This window comes from Ruditapes philippinarum, unplaced genomic scaffold (genome assembly GCF_026571515.1).
Source record: "Ruditapes philippinarum isolate M1 unplaced genomic scaffold, ASM2657151v2 ctg9939_1_1_1_1, whole genome shotgun sequence".
NCBI lineage: Eukaryota > Metazoa > Mollusca > Bivalvia > Venerida > Veneridae > Ruditapes > Ruditapes philippinarum.
The window spans coordinates 61,694-82,215 of NW_026863935.1; the positions used below are offsets into that span (position 1 = coordinate 61,694).

At 33.0% G+C, this 20,522-nt stretch overlaps 2 protein-coding genes across 2 annotated transcripts in view; both read right to left on the bottom strand.

The window, feature by feature from the left end:
• Positions 1-8,279, bottom strand: part of LOC132723876 (trimethylamine monooxygenase-like) — a 32,338-nt gene extending 24,059 nt beyond the window's left edge. The window contains exon 1 of the mRNA XM_060708678.1: positions 8,233-8,279. The gene's annotated coding sequence lies outside the window, so the exon portion shown is untranslated. The remainder of the gene's footprint in view (positions 1-8,232) is intronic.
• Positions 8,280-11,370: 3,091 nt separating this feature from the next.
• LOC132723877 (uncharacterized) lies at positions 11,371-20,311 on the bottom strand. The gene is made up of 5 exons (XM_060708679.1): positions 20,158-20,311; positions 17,354-17,471; positions 14,873-15,118; positions 12,456-12,604; positions 11,371-11,611 (listed from the first exon to the last, which is right to left on the bottom strand). The coding sequence occupies exons 1-5, from the start codon at positions 20,175-20,177 to the stop codon at positions 11,437-11,439; spliced, it is 708 nt and encodes a 235-aa protein (XP_060564662.1). The 5' UTR covers positions 20,178-20,311; the 3' UTR covers positions 11,371-11,436.
• Positions 20,312-20,522: the final 211 nt, after the last annotated feature.

The following is a 20,522-nucleotide window of genomic DNA, read 5'->3' on the forward strand; positions in this document are numbered from 1 at the left end:
ACAAAAGATTTGTATGGTGACAGACCTGATTAGCGGAAAGATTGTTAACCTATGGTTAGAAAAAGGAATTGCATAACTATATATTTGTTGAGAAAATCTATAGATTTTAGCCAGTCAGTTTTATTGAAGCACATATAATATAGTTCAGTTAAAGACGTCTTCAACGAAAGATTTGTGTGGTGACAGACTTGTTTAGTGAAAGAATTGTTAACTGGCAGTTGACACAAAGAATTGTATAGCAATATTTGTTGTGAAAAGCTTTAGTTTATAGCCAATCAGTTTTATTGAAACACATATGATTTGTGTTAGGACAGCTTTTATATACACTTTCTTTATAAAGAACAGCTAACTGTTAGTCGTGACTTTTATCCAATAGTGTTCATATAAGTATTAAATTGTGCTGTATAATATCATATAGATACTTTAGGCTATTTGTGTAATTCGAGTGTTCGTTTGTGTAAGATGTACTACGATTTATTTACTTGAAAGTTCTTTTTAAGTAACTGGAAACAATATTTGTTTTTTTTGCTTAGTTTCGTTCTATCAAATGACATAAGTTGATTGTTATCCTGCATTTTAATAGCTATGTCTATGTTGTAGCAAGAGATAGGATCAATGCAAGGCAGGCAGTGACAAATTGGTTATTTTAGCAATTTTTGAAAAGTGTCCGAATTCTTAATCATTTCTATGGATATTTGAAATACTAATGGGAGATATGCCCATTGTAGACCAATCCACTTTATATGCATGTCAGTATAAGCAAGTTTTTGGAGTACATCAATACAAAATTCTTTTAACGTTCTTGTGTAGCATTTTTTTAAACTAAGCCGTGGCTTCTACGGTTTTCAGGAGATATCAGTTTGATTTTTCGCAGGCAGGATAAAGCCCAACTCGAAGAACTGGAGGGGTGGGGGGGGGGGGTAGGCGGTGGTAGCGGGGACAAGCGTATTCAAATGGACGTTATTTGAATCATAAATGCGTTTGAAACGGACATATTTTTGTTATATTTTTTCGATATGACTTTTTTTTGGTACATTTTTTATATACTATGAATTTTCAAGAACGTTTAAGATGTTATGGATTAGGTAATTTAAAATCGTATAACTGCTATAGTTTCATAGAAGTGAGCTTTCTCATTTCGTTTCTCTTTTGTTTAAACAGGTCTATCCGAAAAGTATAGACCCGTCACACACGATAGAGGAGGTGTGTATAAAATTGTAATGCTTTTCTTGGATAGTTCAATGTATTATAATAGTATTTAAAAAATAACAAATAACTGCATTCATGCATTAATTATAGATAAAACATTTGGCAAAGATCTTGTTATATTTCTTATTGACTTCAAGGATGATGTTTCTGACAAAATTTCAGTTTACAAATTCAAAGATAGTTAAAATTGAAATAGCGGAACATATAAATATTAAATTATATCAATAACACAGTAACATTTAAATATGTTTTAAGGGTTTTATGTGCGAAATCACTGATATATAATGCATTTGTGCATAAATTGTTAAAATTTAATGAGAAAATTGCCCTTGCATAACTTTGTAGTATGAAATATGATTATATGTATATTTGTACATAAGATACGTTTTGTGATAAAACGCAATATTATCCACTTCAAAATAAGTTTCGCATACACCAGACGGTGAGACCTCGGTTTTAAATTTAAACAGTGATCAGGTATGATGTTATTGAAGCAGATGTATCTTAATATTTAATCTTAATTCATTGAGCTATCATAGAAATATTCATGTAAGATAATTTCACATAAAATATTCATTGCATATCCTCTCATATTATTTGCAAGTAATTTTTCTACTGCAGCATCTTATTGACACTATATATGTTAAGTACGATATAAAATAATAATGTTATATCAGACCTTATAATATATTATGTGATTATTAATTGACATAATTGTTACAAAGGAAGGAATAGAGTATTTGTTTAAACTTTTCCTTGTTTAATGCATTGTGGTAAAGCCAGGCTTCATAACCTCTGATCCCCATTCAAAATTCCATTTGATTTAGTTCCGCCCATTGTTTTCCTGTTTAGGGCACACGCATCTTTTTACTTGGGGGCCATATGCCGCTTTTTATGGAATGGCACTAATGTGTCACAATGAATGTTCCATGATAACCGCCATATAAACACATCTGCGGATGTTTCGAAATTCCAAATTTTACCAGGTCATGTTAAATGTTGAATACTGCTTAAGCCAGTGGTAGGGGGCGTGGGCGGTTACTTGCACATTCCATTACCGTCCATGAACAGGCTCAATCAAACCGAGCCTGCAACGTTTTCATTTTGTCGTTTGTACGTTCTTTAGGGATTCTTTATTTCTCTCTATTTTAACTTTCGTTAGAGATGTAGATAACATCTAGATAATATTTCGTACCTGCTATATAACTTATTGTCTTCATATATACAAAGTTACTGATATATTTTTTTGTAAAATAAACTAACTGACTCCATCTGTTAATATGCCAGGATATTTGGTCAAAAAATCAAAATAATGTCAATACAAATACTGCTGCACCATTGTTTTATACAAATAGCATGTCTAAAGAAAATGGGGGATTTTGCAGACATCTTAGCGTGAAAGTGATAACGACCCCTCAGCTTGGTTGACAGGCGGCGTAATGTCACTTTGGAGGGGAAAAACGGCCTTATACTCAAAAAAAACTATACTCTCACTAAAAGAAATATTTTTGGAAAGAAAGATGCAGAAGTTGATATTGATTCGATATGCAACAATAATTAATATAATCGTCGTTTATATCCTATATTGCAAAATTTTTAAAATAACGCAGGATTGTGCAAATCATAAGATAATTATTGTTATTTAAAGGATATATAAAAAGAAAAATCACTTTCAGAGAACTTTTTTATTTTGTCATTTTTGTGAAGTTGGCGGCCTGGCAGCCCAGCTGCCTCACGGCCAAAAATTTTAATGTTGTAGAAATGTTATCTTTACAATAAAACGGCATTAATGAAGTTTTAAAGATAATTAGTGTCATTTAAAGGATATATAAAATGAAAAAATCACTTTGAGATCACTTTTTTTCTTTATTTTATAATTTTTCTGAAGTTTTTGTTATTTAAAAGATATATAAGCCAAAGATCACTTTGAGAGATCTTTTATCATTTTTGTGAAGGTAGCGGCGTAAACTTGTTTTATGTATGGTACGCCTAGGATTCAGGCGTTGATATTTTTTGCTTATTTATTACATACACACGTGTTATTTCATACTTGTTCGTGTTTTTGATAATATCGATCAGCCGAAAAGAAGCACATAAGAATGACAGACTGGAACGCAGGCTAATGTACATGTATGGTGTACAATTTTTGTAACAAATATGAATGGTTTAAAACATTTTTTTTCGGGTCCCATCCAAGATATTCTCCCCGTCCCAACCATGAGTATAAGTCAGGTAATCATCCTTTACGTATACTGACTTTACAAAATAACTTTTGCTTACACATTTATTAACAATAACTCGTGATTATAGCATGGGGTTATGGTCATACCCTAAATGATTTCCTCCTTGTTATTGGATGAAACTGAAAGGTTGAATGGTCCGGATTCCGATTGCTAGCACAAGTGTAAATTAGTCGTTATTCAGGTGAAAATGTATTGAATGTTTCCATGTTGTTATTTTAACGCTATAATTTGTTTTAACATTGATTTGTTTTAACATCTGTATATGTTGTATGTTGCGTGTATGTAATTGTTTAAATTATTATCATGCATCACATGTTTATCAATATATCGTTCTTACTATTGCTGTACTTCAACACTACATTCTTATGGTGTTGTATATACAGATGTTCCCAGAATAAATGTACAGTACCTTTGATTTCTTATTAAAATTATTAAGGTTTTGCACCCATTTCGATCTGTATCGCATAATTGTTATACCTCAACACCGCATGAATAATGGTAAAAATACATTTTGTTACAATGATGCCAATATTTAGAATAGAATCTTATTTTATAACGGTCATATTATTTTCTAACATATTTTGAAAATAAAAACATAACTTGTACACGAAATAAATATCTTTATAACCATATCATTACTATATTATAGTACTTATTATGCATGTATATTTATAATAAATAAATTAAAGTATTATTATGGCGAGTGGTTAGCGCGTCGGACTAGTCATCTATGTATCGCTCGCCGTGTTGGCACAAAGCCAGTTAGGGGCAAGCCGTTATTTCCTTGAGCAAGACACTTAACACTAAATGAATAATAGAATATATCATCCAACTTTCTCCTCATAATCAGAACATCTTACCACTACGCTGCTCAGTTGTACGTATCCATATTCTATATATCAATAAAAATGCAAAGTGAAATAACTGAATAACTTGCACAACCCATTTATATCATAATGGTATGACCCGTTAATGTAAACGTTATCGAGTTCGACTTGAACTTTTGTTTACATAATAAGAGCGAAAAAAATATGGAAAGCCATGGCTGTCTTATATTGTTCTTTTCGAATTTATCTAACCATTTGGATAATATATAAGTTCACTTCGACTATATATGAATTGAAAACACCTTATTTAACCGGAATCCATTATGTTAATCCGCAGTTACAATATATGAAACCATACCGTCAGTGTATGAAACCGAGTTAGCAATATATAACAAGGGGGAGAATCACGCCGCACGCCGTTCGTTACCCAAACGAACAAGATGGCAGATGCAGCCAAGATGTAGTTGTTTCCACTTTTTTCTCTGAAATTCGTGATGTTCTAAAGTAAAAGTACGCATAACAACCTTCTCCACAATTTTCCTGGCACACAGGATTTTATTTCATGATGTTTCGTCCCGTACTTCATCTGAAATGCGCGTCACCAGATTCGAAGCGAGAGAATTTTCCATCGGTTTGATCGTGGTAACGTACGACTTTTTCTCTCAAATTCACCGTTTCTTTTACATATATGTATGTTAACTGAAACCACTGACTAATATGTCGTCATCTAAGCAGTCATGCCCATTCGTGCTAGATTTACTGCTGTAAATATTAATATCGGAGCATTTTCCGGAAATGATAACGTTATCAATGATAACGTACGGCGCATTTAACTACTGGGTGGATTTACATTTGTCCAATCAGCTGATAATGAATTATTCTTATGTAGGAAATGATAGATATCTGAAAAATGTTGGTCATGTCAGAAATTATTAATTGAACAATGCTGTACCATCGGATATAATAATCTTTATAGCTGGTGGCATAATAGATATCGATGGAAAATTCTCTCGCTTCGAATCTGGTGACGCGCATTCCAGATGAAGCACGGGACGAAACATCATGAAATAAAATCATGTGTGCCAGGAAATTGAAGGTTGTTATATGTACTTTTACATTAGAACATCACGAATTTCAGAGAAAAAGGGAAAACCCTACTTTTTGGCTGCATCCGCCATCTTGTTTGTTTGGGTAACGAACGGCGTGATTCTCCCCCGTGATATAAGTTGATTTTCTCAATATATGATTCCAGTTCTTCAATATATGGTACCAAAGTAGCTATGTATGGAATCAGATATCCTTAAATGAATCCGAATTATCAATATATCAATTAATTTTTCAATATATGAATCCAATTTATCAATTTATGAAACCAAAGTAGAAATATGTTAGTTGGTTTTAACATTATATGATACCAATTCTTCAATATATTGTACCAAAGTAGCAATACATGGAACCAGATGTCCTGATATGAAACCGAATTATCAATATATTAATTCATTTTTACAATATATGAAACCAGTTTATTATTGATGTAACCGAAGTAGCAATATATAAGACGATTATCACATTATATGATACCAGTTCTTCAATATTAATGTTGATTTTTACATTATATGGCACCAATTTCTCAATATATTGTCATAGGTTGCTAGTATATGAATCCACTTTTCCAATATATGGAACCAAATGAGCAATGCGTGGAACCAAAATGTCATTATACTGACAGGCTTTTTTAAAGGCTGTATTCTATCCTCGCACCGGTATTATAGTTTCGCGCCAATATTCCTTGTTGAACTGTCAAAAGACCAGCGTGCTTCACTAATGGCAAACTGCACATTTTCTTAATAAGGAAATATTTGAATTTAACGTCACATTCAATTACTTTGGCCTTAAAATGGGATGGGAGGGCAAAACTTATCGTTACGAGGTTTTAGTCATAATTTAAGCTACTGAGTCGTACTGACCATAAACAAGAACATATTTAAACATAAGTTTATCTCGACCTTAACCTTTGATCAAAAATGGGCATGGCCAGTAGGACACATCAAGGTTAATCTATTCACAAAGTTGTCAAAATAACCAGTCAAATAATTGATTTTATGAAAAAGTGTATGCCTTGTAATAACAGAACCCAGTGACCTCGGCCTTTGACTTGTTGACTTGAAAATAGGCTATTTTGATTCCATGTAATGGAAATTGCTGTCATAGAATGTAACATCAACTTATATACTGCCTCTTTGGTTCCATACATTAATATAATGGTTTCATATATTGTAAAAATAATTCGGTTTCATATAAGGGCATCTGGTCCCATATATATCTACTTAGGTACCATATATTGAAGAACTGGTATCATATAAAGTGATAATCAAGTCATATATTGCTACTTTAGTTCCGTACATTGATAAATTGGTTTCATAAATTGTAAAAATGAATTAATATATTGAAAATTCGGTTTCATATCAGGACATCTAGTTCCATATATGGCTACTTTGGTACAATATATTGAAGAATTGGTATCATATAATGTGATAACCAACTTATATATTTCTACTTTGGTTTCATAAATTGATACATTGGTTTCATATACAAATGTATTGAAAAATGAATTAATATTTGTGATAACTCGGTTTAATATCAGGATATCTGGTTCCATATATGGCTACTTTGGTACCACATATTGAAGAACTGGAATCATATATCGAGAAAATCAACTTATATATTGCTAACTCTGATGGTATGGTTTCATATGTTGTAGCTGTGGATTAACATAATGGATTCCGGTTAAATTAGAAGGTGTTTTCAATCCATTTATAGTCGAAGCGAACTTATAAATTATCCAAATGGTTAAATATATTAAAAAAGAACAATATAAGACAGCCATGGCTTTCCATAAAAAAGGTAAATCTAGCTGATGCCTTATGAATAAAACACAAAGTAAAACGTCAGATTTTTATGTGCCTTGATAGCGCAGTAGGCAGAGCGAACGTTTCAGTGTTATATTCATGGTCGAATCAACTTCACGCCGTCAGGCCGCGGGGCCGCCAACTTCACACATCTCTACGGGAAGTGTTTTTCTTCAGAAACAAGATAATTGGGTCTTTAAACCAGTATCATTTGCGTCATGGGCATTTATTCCCATACAGTACTCTTGAAAAAGAAGCACAAGGAGTAGATACTAGGATTGAACGATATACTGACTTTTTTAGTTAGAATAAATCTTACCAATGTCGTCGATTTTACAGTTTTTTACAATGCCCAAGTTAAGTGTTGTATGATTTTAGATTCCAGAAGATCAATGACTAGTTCAATAGAAATTCGAACATCCAAATGTTAAACATTCTTTAACATTCAACTGACATTATTGCCTAGGTAAAAAACACTTGTCTCAAATGAATATTTCGTTCTACCACTTTCAATAGCGATAAGTTATTTTATGTTGCTATTACATGATATCGCTAGAACATATTACTACATAATTTGATGACAATGACTACCATTGCCAAATACATGGTCGATTTTATTCGGAAAAATGCATATGTTAATACACCTCATGGTATAATTGGGTACCAAAATGAGTGTAAGTTTCACGAGGGTTGAACTAAATTATATTAGCCTCTTTGCAAATGAGTTTCAATTAATTTAACAAAAATGAAACCTACACCAAATAGTGTAAACGCCAAACAAGGAGTGAGCATTTCAACTTTTTATAAACGTTCAAAATATAAGCACAGCTGGACCATACCAATAGTTTACAGAGTCGCCCAAAAACAGTATATTACAATCTTTATGCTTATTACATACAAAATGATGTAACGACTTTTTTAATTGAATACAATGTTTTAAATATACGATAAAAAGCTATTAAGAAGCGTGATAATAACAACAAAACATCAAATTGTGACTTTTCTATAACAAAACAATAAATAAATGTGATCGAGTTTACTTACCTGAAAATCACATATCGCCAATTTCAGATGTGGTTTCTCTCTGTTGATGACAAAACCAGTACTTACAACAAGAGGACAATGATGGTCCTAATATCGCTCATCTGATTAAAAATAATAAAATTTAAAGGTACAAGTGAACTAATAAGCGAAAGCAGATACAAAAATTTAATCTTAAACTGATATCATAAAGTTCATATTATTTTGTATTTGAAATAGTGTTTGTGTAAAACATTAATAGCTGCCTTTGCAATGGGACAACAATAGTTACTAAGGGCTACACTGATTGTTGCTATTAAAAATCAGTGGTTTCCTTTTGAAGTCTCTGAATGCTATAAAATTCAATGACAGATAAAAAAAGTCAATGTTTGTTATGTAAGTGACTGGATGCTACAGAAATTTACAGTTTGCTATGAAAGGCTGCTATAAAGTCACTGGTTGCTACAAAAGTCAATAGTCATTATTGAAAGATTGTAAAGGAAAGTCAATGGTTCTTTTGGAAAGTCAATGTTTGCTATTGAAAGACAATGGTTGCTATCAGAGTCACTAATTGCTATATGAAGTACTGTTTGCTATGGAAGTCAATGTTTGCTGTAGAAAGTCACCGGTTGCTATGGAAGTCTTTGGTTGCTTTAGACATTCAGTGGTTGCTATTGAAGTCAATTGTCGATATTGAAAGTCAATGGTTGCAATAGAAGTCATTGGTTGTTATGGAAAGTCAAGGGTTGCTACAGGAAGTCACTGGAAAGAATGAAAAATCACCGAGTGTTAAAGAAGCCTTTTGTTTCAATTGATAGTTAATGGTTGCTATGTGAGACACTAGTTGCTATGTGAAGTCATTAGTTATTTGGAAGTCAATAGTTGCTATGGAAAATTACTGGTTCCTATGAAAGTCACTGGTTGCTATGTATAGTAAATGGTTACAATGGTAGTCAATAATTGCTATGGAAAGTCATTTGTTGTCATGTAAGTATATGGTTGCTATGGAAAGTCACTGGTTGCTGTGGAAGTCACTTGCTGTCATGGAAGTGTATGCTTGCTATGTAATTATGTCTATGGAAAGTTAGTGCTTATGATGGAAGTCAGTAGTTTCTAAGGAAAATCAATGGTTGAAATCATGGTCATGGCTGCTTTGGAAAATCAATGGTTGTTCTGGAAAGGCAATGGTTGTCATGGGTAGTTAATGTTTGCTATGTCAAGTCATTTAGTGTTAAAAAAGTATATGTTTGCTCTGGAATGTCAACGGTTACTACGTGAGTCACTGGTTGCTATGGGAAGCCACTGGTTGCTATTGAAGTCTGTTTTGCTGTAAATGTCAATGGTTGCTTTAAAATCAAGTGTTGCTATGAAAAGTCTATGGTTGCTACCAATGGTTGTCATGGAAAGGCAATAGTCGCTAGGGAACTTAATGGTTGCTATGGATGTTTGGAAAGTCATTGGTTGCTATTTAATTGTATTTTGCTATGTAAAGCTAATAGTTGCTATGTGAGTCAGTCACTGGTTGCTATTAGGAAAATCTATGTTTCCTTCTGGTGGGGACAATTTTGACACCAATGGTATAATTCGAATAATTTTGTTGAGGCTGACCTGACTTTGATTCTTTATTAAATTTCGTAAGATGTAGCCCTTGCAGTTTTCAAGGAGATTCTTGAAGTATTTATAATATAAAGAAAACCCATGACCCAAAAGGGCGGGGCCAATTTTGATCACAGGGCTATAATTTGAACAAACTTAGTAGAGGTCTCCTAGATACTGTTTAATGTAAACAAAAAATAAGCTTAAGTTCTTGTTGTTTGAAAGAAGACATTGTATTTTACTTAATACATATAAGAAAAATCTATGCTCCACCGGATGGGGTCAATTTTGAGCCAAGAGCTATAATTTGAACATTTTTTAAAAAAGTATATATACAATATTTGATACCACATATTCAATAAATAATAGAAGTCTTTTTTATGTCTTCACTAAATAAATATAAGGAAAATAAATTACCCCTTGAACGGCACCAGTTCATCCAATGGATTTTATTGGAACAAACTTGGTAGACATTCCATGCTGAATATCTAAGCTGAAGCTCGTTGGCTCTGTTAGAAGACTTTTTTTGTTTTTGTTTTAACTACCTGTATACATATAAGTAAAATTAATGACCCCTTGGGACAGGACCAATTTTGATCCCAGGTGTTTTATTTGAACTATCTTTGTAGACACTCACAGAAGATGTTTTAATGCTAAAAGACTAAGCCTTAGCTCGTTGGCGTTTTAATAAGATCTTTTTGTTTACACTCTATAAATGTAAGGAAAACCAATGACCCCTTTGGGCAGGGCCATTTTAATACCAGCTTTCATTTGAACAAATTTGGTAGACACCCACAAGAAAATGTCTCATTTTAAATATCTTAGCTCTTTGGGTTTTTAAAGACGATTACATAAGGTTTTTTTTTCGTTTGGTTGCCATGGCAACCAAAGTTCTGCATGTAATTCGATTTTTTGTACAAATTGTAAAGGTGACAACAAAAGAAACATTCCTGTGATGTTTTGATGAAACTGGCTCAGCGGTTTATGAGAAGATGTCGTTTAAAGTAAAAGTTTACGGACGGACGTCCAGACGAATAACGATCACAAAATCTCACTTTGTGACAGTTGAGCTAAAAACAAGATCGGCTTATAATCTTGATCATATGATACATTTCTCTTGCCTTTACCTTTTCTTATGCATATTTTGCTGTATTTTCATTATGTCCCTATGAATCGTTTTAATCTGTATCCACATACATTAAAGTATACACTTCTTAATTAAATCACGAACATTTCCTTGGTCGAATAATTTTCTTTTTGCCCGTTAATGTAAGGCAACTCGTTAAATCGTAGAAGTGTTTGCATTTGTTATTGTATTTAATTTGCATTTGCATAAAGGAAGGTCAGTGTGTTAGTTTTGGAGTAAGTTAGATAGCAGGAAAATGTTTTCAAGATACATGTAATGTCACCTAGTTCGTTTAAACAGCAAATAAAATACAACCCAAACAAGAAACCAACAAACAACAAAACAATGCTAATTAAAAGAGTATATATACCAACAATATTTACTTCAAAGAAACGAATATCTATTAAATATCTTTGATAATTTATAAAGAAAGATACATGTAGTTTACTTCTACACAGTCACTTTATTACAAATAGGAATAATCACACAATTGCATATTTCTGTATTTAAGAACAATGCTGGGAACACTGTTGTGCCGATTTACCATCTGACATGTCACAGAGTATGGCATCACACTTGACGGAAACATCATGTGTACTTGTCGTGTCAAATACTTTAAACACAAACTTCGTCTCGTGATCAGTCTGTGATAGTAGATGAGTATTTGTGTCTACTTCACACCTTTCAAATAAAGTTAAAACACAATTGTGAAATACAACAAATGATAATGTATGCATCTATTGTCTGCTTGTAAGTTTTTTTTTTCTTAATATCCGTTCAAGTCAAGTCAATATATATTTGAGCCGCGTCACGACAAAACCAACATAGTGCGTTTGCGACCAGCATGGATCCAGACCAGCCTGCGCATCCGCACAGTCTGATCAGGATCCATGCTGTTCGCTTACAAACCATATAACAAGTAGAGAAACTGATAGCGAACAGCATGGATCCTGATCAGACTGTGCGGATGCGCAGGCTGGTCTGCATCCATGCTGGTTGCAAACCCATTATGTTGGTTTTGTCATGACGCGGCTCATTTATGGTTGAAATGTATATACATGTATACATAACTTGTTTAGATAAGCAATTTTAAAACATTCTTTTGATAATAAACACTAATTTATATTGGAATCAATGACTTCGACGGACAGAAAGAATAATATCGAAAACATACATTTGGAACGTTGTACTGAGCAACTTTTAAAAGATACCAGATATCACTAGACCATCTGGTGTTCAGAGTGGTGTGTAAGAAAGAAGTTCCTTGATAGAAGTACACTATGATATGAGCCGCGTCATGACAAAACCAGCACAATGGGTTTGCGACCAGCATGGATCCAGACCAGCCTGCGAATCCGCGCAATCTGATCAGGATCCATGCTGTTCGCTTACAGACAAGAAACTGCTAGCGAACAGCATGGATCCTGATCAGACTGCACGGATTCGCAGGCTGGTCTGGATCCATGCTGGTCGCAAACGCACTATGTTGGTTTTGTCATGACGCGGCTCATATTTTCTAACTTACCCGTTTTTAATGAGATAATATTTTCCACCTTGTATTGTCATGTAACAAGTATGTAACCTCATCTTCATTGTCCAGTCAACGTCAGTGATAAATGACTTAACAAACACATTTGTACCAACTGGAACTCTTATTGGATTTCCAGATATTGTCTGAAATTTTTATTTGGAATGACAGAAAATGTTAACTTTAAGCTAATATATTTGATCACAAATAGTTTTATTTCTATCAGTTATTAACCAGCAAATATTTGAATCTACAGGTTACATGTATCATATGCTACATAAAAATATGTCATTTCATTTAGAGTTCTTCTTACCGTACCTGCGAAAATGATCTTCTATTTCAAGTGCAGACATTTGAACGCTACTTTTTGTCAGACATTAAATTAATAAACTTGAAATTAAGAACAATTAGCATTTTATAATATGGTATCAAACACTTCAAATGGAAAACGTTTATCTTCTCAGAAGAATATATGTATCTGTATTCTAAAAAGAACTAGAAACACAAAATAATAATGATAATAAATAATCAAAACAAAAGAAACAAGAATGTCGAACGACACATATACCCCCCTTTCTAGCCATTGACTCACATGATTGGTAATTTTATTAAAGAAACTTTCCAAAAATGGGTACATGGAAGTGTTCAATTATGGAAAAATCAACGGAAACCATTTTGACATTTAAGGCCCATGTGACATTGACCTTTGACCTAATGACCCCTAAATCAATAGAGGTCATATAATACTTATGACCAATAACTAGGTGAAATATGAAGACTTTGTGATGAATACTTTTCAAGATAATCAGCGGAAACCCTTTTGACATTTAAGGCCTCTGTGACCTTGACCTTTGACCTAGTGACCCCAAAATCAATAGGGGTCATCTACTAGTGATGACCAATCACTATGTGAAATATGAAGACTTTGTGATGAATACCTCTCAAGATAATCAGCGGAAACCATTTTCTCATTTTAAGGTCCCTGTGACCTTGACCTTTGACCTAGTGACCCCAAAATCAATAGGGGTCATCTACTAGTGATGACCAATCACTATGTGAAATATGAAGACTTTGTGATACATACTTTTCAAGATAATCAGCGGAAACCATTTTGACATTTAAAGCCCCTGTGACCTTGACCTTTGACCTAGTGACCCCAAAATCAATAGGAGTCATCTTCTAGTTATGACCAATCACTATGTGAAATATGAAGACTTTGTGATGAATTCTTTTTAAGATAATCAGCAGAAATTATTTTCAAATTTTAAGGTCCCTGTGACCTTGACCTTTGACCTAGTGACCCCAAAATCAATAGGGGTCATCTACTAGTTATGACCAATCACTGTGTGAAATATGAAGACTTTGTGATACATACTTTTTAAGATAATCAGTGGAAACCATTTTGACATTTAAGGTCCCTGTGACCTTGACCTTTGACCTAGTGACCCCAAAATCAATAGGGGTCATCTACTTGTTATGACTAATCACTGTGTGAAATATGAAGACTTTGTGATGAATACTTTTCAAGATAATCAGCGGAAACCATTTTGACATTTAAAGCCCCTGTGACCTTGACCTTTGACCTAGTGACCCCAAAATCAATAGGGGTCATCTACTAGTTATGACCAATCACTGTGTGAAATATGAAGACTTTTGTGAAACATACTTTTCAAGATAATCAGCGGAAACCATTTTGACATTTAAGGTCCCTGTGACCTTGACCTTTGACCTAGTGACCCCAAAATCAATAGGGGTCATCTACTAGTGATGATCAATCACTGTGTGAAATATGAAGACTTTGTGATACAAACTTTTTAAGATAATCAGCGGAAACCATTTTGACATTTAAGGTCCCTGTGACCTTGACCTTTGACCTAGTGACCCCAAAATCAATAGGGGTTATCTACTAGTTATGACCAATCTTTGTGTGAAATATGAAGACTTTGTGATACATACTTTTTAAGATAATCAGCGGAAACCATTTTGACATTTAAGGTCCCTGTGACCTTGACCTTTGACCTAGTGACCCCAAAATCAATAGGGGTCATCTACTAGTTATGACCAATCACTATGTAAAATATGAAGACTTTGTGATAAATACTTTTCAAGATAATCAGCGGAAACCATGTGGTCTACCGACGGACAGACCGACAGACCGACGGACGGACCGACAGACAGACAGACAGACAGACAGACCGACATTAGCAAAACAATATACCCCCTCTTCTTCGAAGGGGGGCATAACAACTCGGTCTTCTGTAACAAGTGTTAGTGACGTGATCACTTCTTCTTAATAACAATAATTTAAAAAAGGGTTTATAAAATGTTTAGTTCACAAATAGGCTATAATTTGTCAAAATAGAAAAAAATGAAATTGCGTTTATTTCCCTTTAAACTTAAAACAAACCACTTACCGTCATGAAGTTTGGGTCGGAGAAAAAAAGAGTACTGATATTGTATGTGCTACTGGTATTAAGTATTGAATTAGCGGTGTCAATGTTCTGATTGGTGTATGTGACATTGCTGTGAACGAATTGGTCTCTTGGAACTAGACAGTGTAAATCAACTGTCCAATTAAAACTCCTTATGATGAAAGAGTAATCAGGGTCGTGAAAGGCATAAACAAGCTGGTTGGTGAACATGATTTCTTTGTCCGTCACCTGTTATAAAAACAGCATGGACACATTTCATCCAATTCTTTTAATACATCATTGAAATATTACGGACTTATACAAAATTATGACGAGCTTTGATAAGTTTTAATAACTATACACCTTGTTTAATCATTATATTAAGTTTCTACGGAACTTATTTTTAACTTTATTCCAGTTCGAATGTGTACGAAGCTTTAAGCTTAGAGACAAACTTTCGGGTCCGTAAATGAAATAATTCTAGGAAGCCATTGATTCCCTCATACAATGAGCATAAAAACCTTATAACGTTGTATAATATGTATGAGCAATGTCATATAGTATACAAATATGGACTTTTTAGCTGTTGAATATGATGTGATATGTACTGAAATAATTAATATTGACCGAGGCGATAGCCGAGGTCAATATTAATTTTTCAGTACATATCACATCGTATTCAACAGCTAAAAAGTACATATCTGTTTTATTATATAATTTATAAATAGCTTTTATATGGCTTATCACATCTGCCATTGCATACGACAGAAGCTTGTCTAGTGTTTCCATAATTTGGCCCTTTCCATTGGTATACTTATCCCTATTGTTCTTAAAAATGAAAAACGGTAACTAAAATAGACTAATTTGACTCTTATGTACACCCAACTCAACGTTTTTTCAGAATAATAACATCAAACTTGGCGTGACATCACGTCAAAGTCACGCATCTTTTAGGGATTTCCAGAAAATCTATTTTTAGAAGAAAAACCGGTGAATATACTCTGAAAATCTATTTTTAGGAAAAAAACAGTGAATATTATACAAATATGGACTTTTTAGCTGTTGAATATGATGTGATATGTACTGAAAAAATTAATATTGACCGAGGCGATAGCCGAGGTCAATATTAATTTTTCAGTACATATCACATCATATTCAACAGCTAAAAAGTACATATCTGTTTTATTATATAATCTATAAATAGCTATTATATGGCTTATCACATCTGCCATTGCATGCGACGGAAATAATTATTTTTCAACTTGTCTACTGTTTCCATAATTTGGCCCTTTCCATTGGCATGCTAATCCCTATTTTTCTTAAAAATGAAAAACGGTAACTAAAATAGACTAATTTGACTCTCATGACTACACTAAACTGAACGTTTCTTCAGAATAATAGCAACAATCTTGGCGTGACGTCATGTCAAAGTCTCGCGTCTTTTAGGGATTTCCAGAAAATCTATTTTTAGAAGAAAAACCGGTGAATATACTCTGAAAATCTATTTTTAGGAAAAAAAACAGTGAATATACTCTGATATTGACCTGTTATTTTTTACAAAAAGTTGCTTGTTAGCCAATCAGGGAAAGGCATTTCAAAGCTATTTATAGATTATATAATAAACTCTGATATTGACCTGTATTTTTTACAAAAAGTTGCTTGTTAGCCAATCAGGGAAAGGCATTTCAAAGCTATTTATAGATTATATAATAATGTATGACATATTGCCCGAGGTCAATATTATTTTCTGTCATTGAATTCACATCATAGTCAATGGCTCATTTGTATGGCGGCTGATTTCTGCCATTCCATATCTTCGCGTCTTTGCCTCCAAGGCGAAGAAACGAAAATTTGCCACTTTTTCGAGCCTTTGTGTCGTCGTGTCTTCGCTCCAGAAGTCGAAGAAACAATAATTGGCCACTTTTCGGAGTCTTTTTGTCGTCGTGTCTTAGCTCCAGAAGTCGAAGAAACGATAATTGGCCTCGTTTCGTAGTCTTTTTGTCGTCATGTTTTCGTCCCGGAAGTCGAATATTATAATAATATAATTATAGTTTAGTTATTTGTTTGAAGAATACATGTTTTAATCTTATTTTTATTACACTTTTGAATCATAGAAAAGGGGTTGGGGGACAGGACTTGTCCCGGATGTCCAGCTCCTATGCTTTGTTTAAAAACAGAAATTGTTTTCTGATTTAAAAACCGAAAAGTTTTTTTTTTTGAAAATAGGTCATTCCGTCATCATAAACATAAAACGTGTGTTACGGATTAACATACACCTACCGATCAAACTTATCAACTGTGTCGGGGAATCAATTCATTTATTTTATTTCCTTGAGAGTTGCTACTTTCGCTTCTAAGCGGGAGACCGCAAGTTCGAATCTTAATCATTGCGGGATCTGTTTTGATGCTTTTGCATCTTTCTGTTACCAACTACAAATGTTCGTAAGAAAAGCAACTGAGAAAATAAAATAAAAGGTGACGCACAGTTTTTGTTGTTAAACAACCGTGAATGTCATGATAAAGAAGCAGTTGATGACCGGACTGTCTGCCTGTACATGTATTATCACCCAGGTATATATCCGACGACACCGATCCTGGAAATCTAACAAAATAATTTGATTCTATATATATGGTTATACGTTAACAGTAAGACGTTACAAAAAAAAGAAAAGTATTAAAGCTGCATGCCTCCAGAGATGACAAAATATTTCAATAAATTCAAACCTGAGAAAAATGTACTAACATTTTAAGAAAAGTAAACAGATTTAAGATTTAAATAATAATTTAATGCTATGTGCGAATAATGATCGATTTTTTTTAGTATTTATTAGCTCGACTTTTTTTTTTGAAAAAAAAAAAGAGTAGAGGTATTGTTATAGTCAGGTCGGCGTTGCCGTTGCCGTTGCCGGTGCCATTGCCGTTGCCGTTGCCGTTCCCGTCCGCAAACTTGTACCTGGATCATAACTTTTTTATTTCTTGGTGTATTGTCTTCATACTTGGCCACAACAACCCTTGGGACAAGTCCTTTCAGTAGACCACACTAACCTTGACCTTCATCCATAAATGACCTTGACCTTCAAGGTTAAAAGTCCAATTTTTGCTTGTTCATGCTGTTATTGGCTGTGACTTTGTTATTTTTGAATGGATTGTCTTCAAACTTGAACATAATAATCTTCAAGTATATCCCTTAAAAATAACCCGCCAGACCTTGACCTTCACTCATAAATGACCGTGACTTTGAATGTCAAATTATTGAAATTTTCATTTTTTTGGCTATTATTGGCTGTAACTTTGTTATTTTTGAATGGATTGTCTTTAAACTTGAACATAATTATCTTCAGGGATATCCCATAAAAATAACTAGACAGACCCTGACCTTCACTCATAAATGACCTTGACTTTGAACGTCAAATTATTGAAATTTTCATTTTTTTTTTGCTATTATTGGCTGTAACTTTGTTATTTTTGAATGGATTGTCTTGAAACTTGAACATAATAATCTTCAAAGATAACTGTTAAAAATATACCGAAAGACCTTGACCTTCACTCATTAATGACATTGTCTTTGAAGGTCAAATTATTGAAATTTTCATTGTTTTGGCGGTAACTGACTGTAACTTTGCTATTATTGAAGGGATCAATTTCATATTATAACAGAACATTCTTAAGGACCAGATCTCGTTGTTTATCAAACCCAAATTTGCTTGGGCTCTTTAATGACATTGACCTTGAAGGTTAAATTACTGAATTTTCTCAGATTTGTGCATTAAATGACCATAATTATATATTTATTGGTGTGTGTGTGTATATTATATATATATATACAACAACAACAAGAATTGCGTCATTGTTTCTATTTATAGAATTGCGTCATTGTTTCTTTTTTAGAAATTGCGTCATTGTTGCTACTTTTAGAAATTGCGTCATTGTTTCTATTTTTAGAAATTGCTTCATTGTTTCTATTTTTAGAAATTGCGTCATTGTTGCTATTTTTAGAAATTGCGTCATTGTTGCTATTTTAAGAAATTGCGTCATAGTTTCTATTTATAGAAATTGCGTCATTGTTTCTATTTTTAGAAATTGCGTCATGTTTCTATTTATAGAAATTGCGTCATGTTTCTTTTTTTAGAAATTGCGTCATTGGTGCTATTTATAAAAATTGCGTCATTGTTTCTATTTTTAGAAATTGCGTAATTGTTTCTATTTTTAGAAATTGCGTCATTGTTGTTATTTTTAGAAATTGCGTCATTGTTTCTATTTTAAGAAATTGCTTCATTCTTTTTATTTTTAGAAATTGCGTCATTGTTGCTATTTTTAGAAATTGCGTCATTGTTTCTATTTTTAGAAATTGCGTCATTGTTTCTATTTAAAGAAATTGCGTCATTGTTTCTATTTATAGAAATTGCGTCATTGTTGCTATTTTTAGAAATTGCGTCATTGTTTCTATTTATAGAAATTGCGTCATTGTTTCTATTTTTAGAATTTGCGTCATTGTTTCTATTTTTAGAAATTGCGTCATGTTGCTATTTTTAGAAATTGCGTAATGTTGCTATTTTTAGAAATTGCGTAATGTTTCTATTCATATATATATACAAAATATATAAACAAAACTAATGTGACAAGACAGACCAACTAAATTTATAAAAAGGAAACGTTAAGATATGTTCAAACCTTTCTTTGTTTGCGTTTAGAAAAAGTAAAAAGTCGAGCGTTGCCCACGCCCGGCGGTGGCTCTTGTCACCATATTTATACTGAGTTACAAACGCAGTAAAGGCTGTTTTTGAACAGTTTGACCACATTTGAGTAATTTACATGGGCTGTGAGTGTAATTTGTAATGTGTAGATTGCTTCCTTTCGATTTCTTCACAATATTTCACTTTGAAATACATTTTCAAACTTTTAATGAAATAGTGCATGAATCTGGTGATACGCTGCTTTAAAAGAAATATTATACCATAAATCAAAAGCCTTTTAAGTTTCTTAATTTTTTTTATTATTTATTTTTACTCTTTTTCTCTCTTTTTTTTCGTATTTTTGTTGCTGTTTATTTACAAAAGTTAAATTCTTTCGGTATTAAAACTTTGATCGCATTTACACATAATTCGTTACAAATAGTTGCCGTGAATTATGAAATAAACCCCATTATTCAAACCAGTTTAAACAAGTTGTGGAAGATATTTTCATACATGATATAGGTGATGATACAGCAGTTTTGGTTAACACGATCTGGGTATCATTATTATGCAAAGAAGTGACATTTAAACTGCTTATTAAGTATTTTTTATTACCTGTAGTTAAGTTTTTCCATGTCTACCGTGACGTTCCAGTTGTTTGGAGAACAAGATGTATGAATGATATTGTTTAATGCTGGGGCTGTAACACAATCACAATAAATGTACAATTATATAATTATTCAGGAATTCCTGCGACAGTATTGAGTATGAAAGGACAAATCAGATTTGGAGGGCGTCATTTATTTAATTATTTTATTCAGATATGAAAATATTACTAGATACAGACTTTTAACTCTTATATAATGGAAACAAAACATTTTCAGTATTTAAAAACTTTTTAAGTCTGAAAATTGGTTGTGACTCTCGCAGCGTTCGTACAATCTATACCATTTCTTAACAAATATTTGTACAGGTTAAAT

Coding starts and splice junctions, on each gene's coding strand:
- LOC132723877 (XM_060708679.1), bottom strand. CDS start 20,177: ATGGAAAAACTTAACTACAG. Junction 17,472..20,157: donor ATGGAAAAACTTAACTACAG/GTAATAAAAAAT, acceptor TTATTTTGTTAG/ATTTCCAGGATCGGTGTCGT. Junction 11,612..12,455: donor TATTATCTCATTAAAAACGG/GTAAGTTAGAAA, acceptor TTTATTTGAAAG/GTGTGAAGTAGACACAAATA.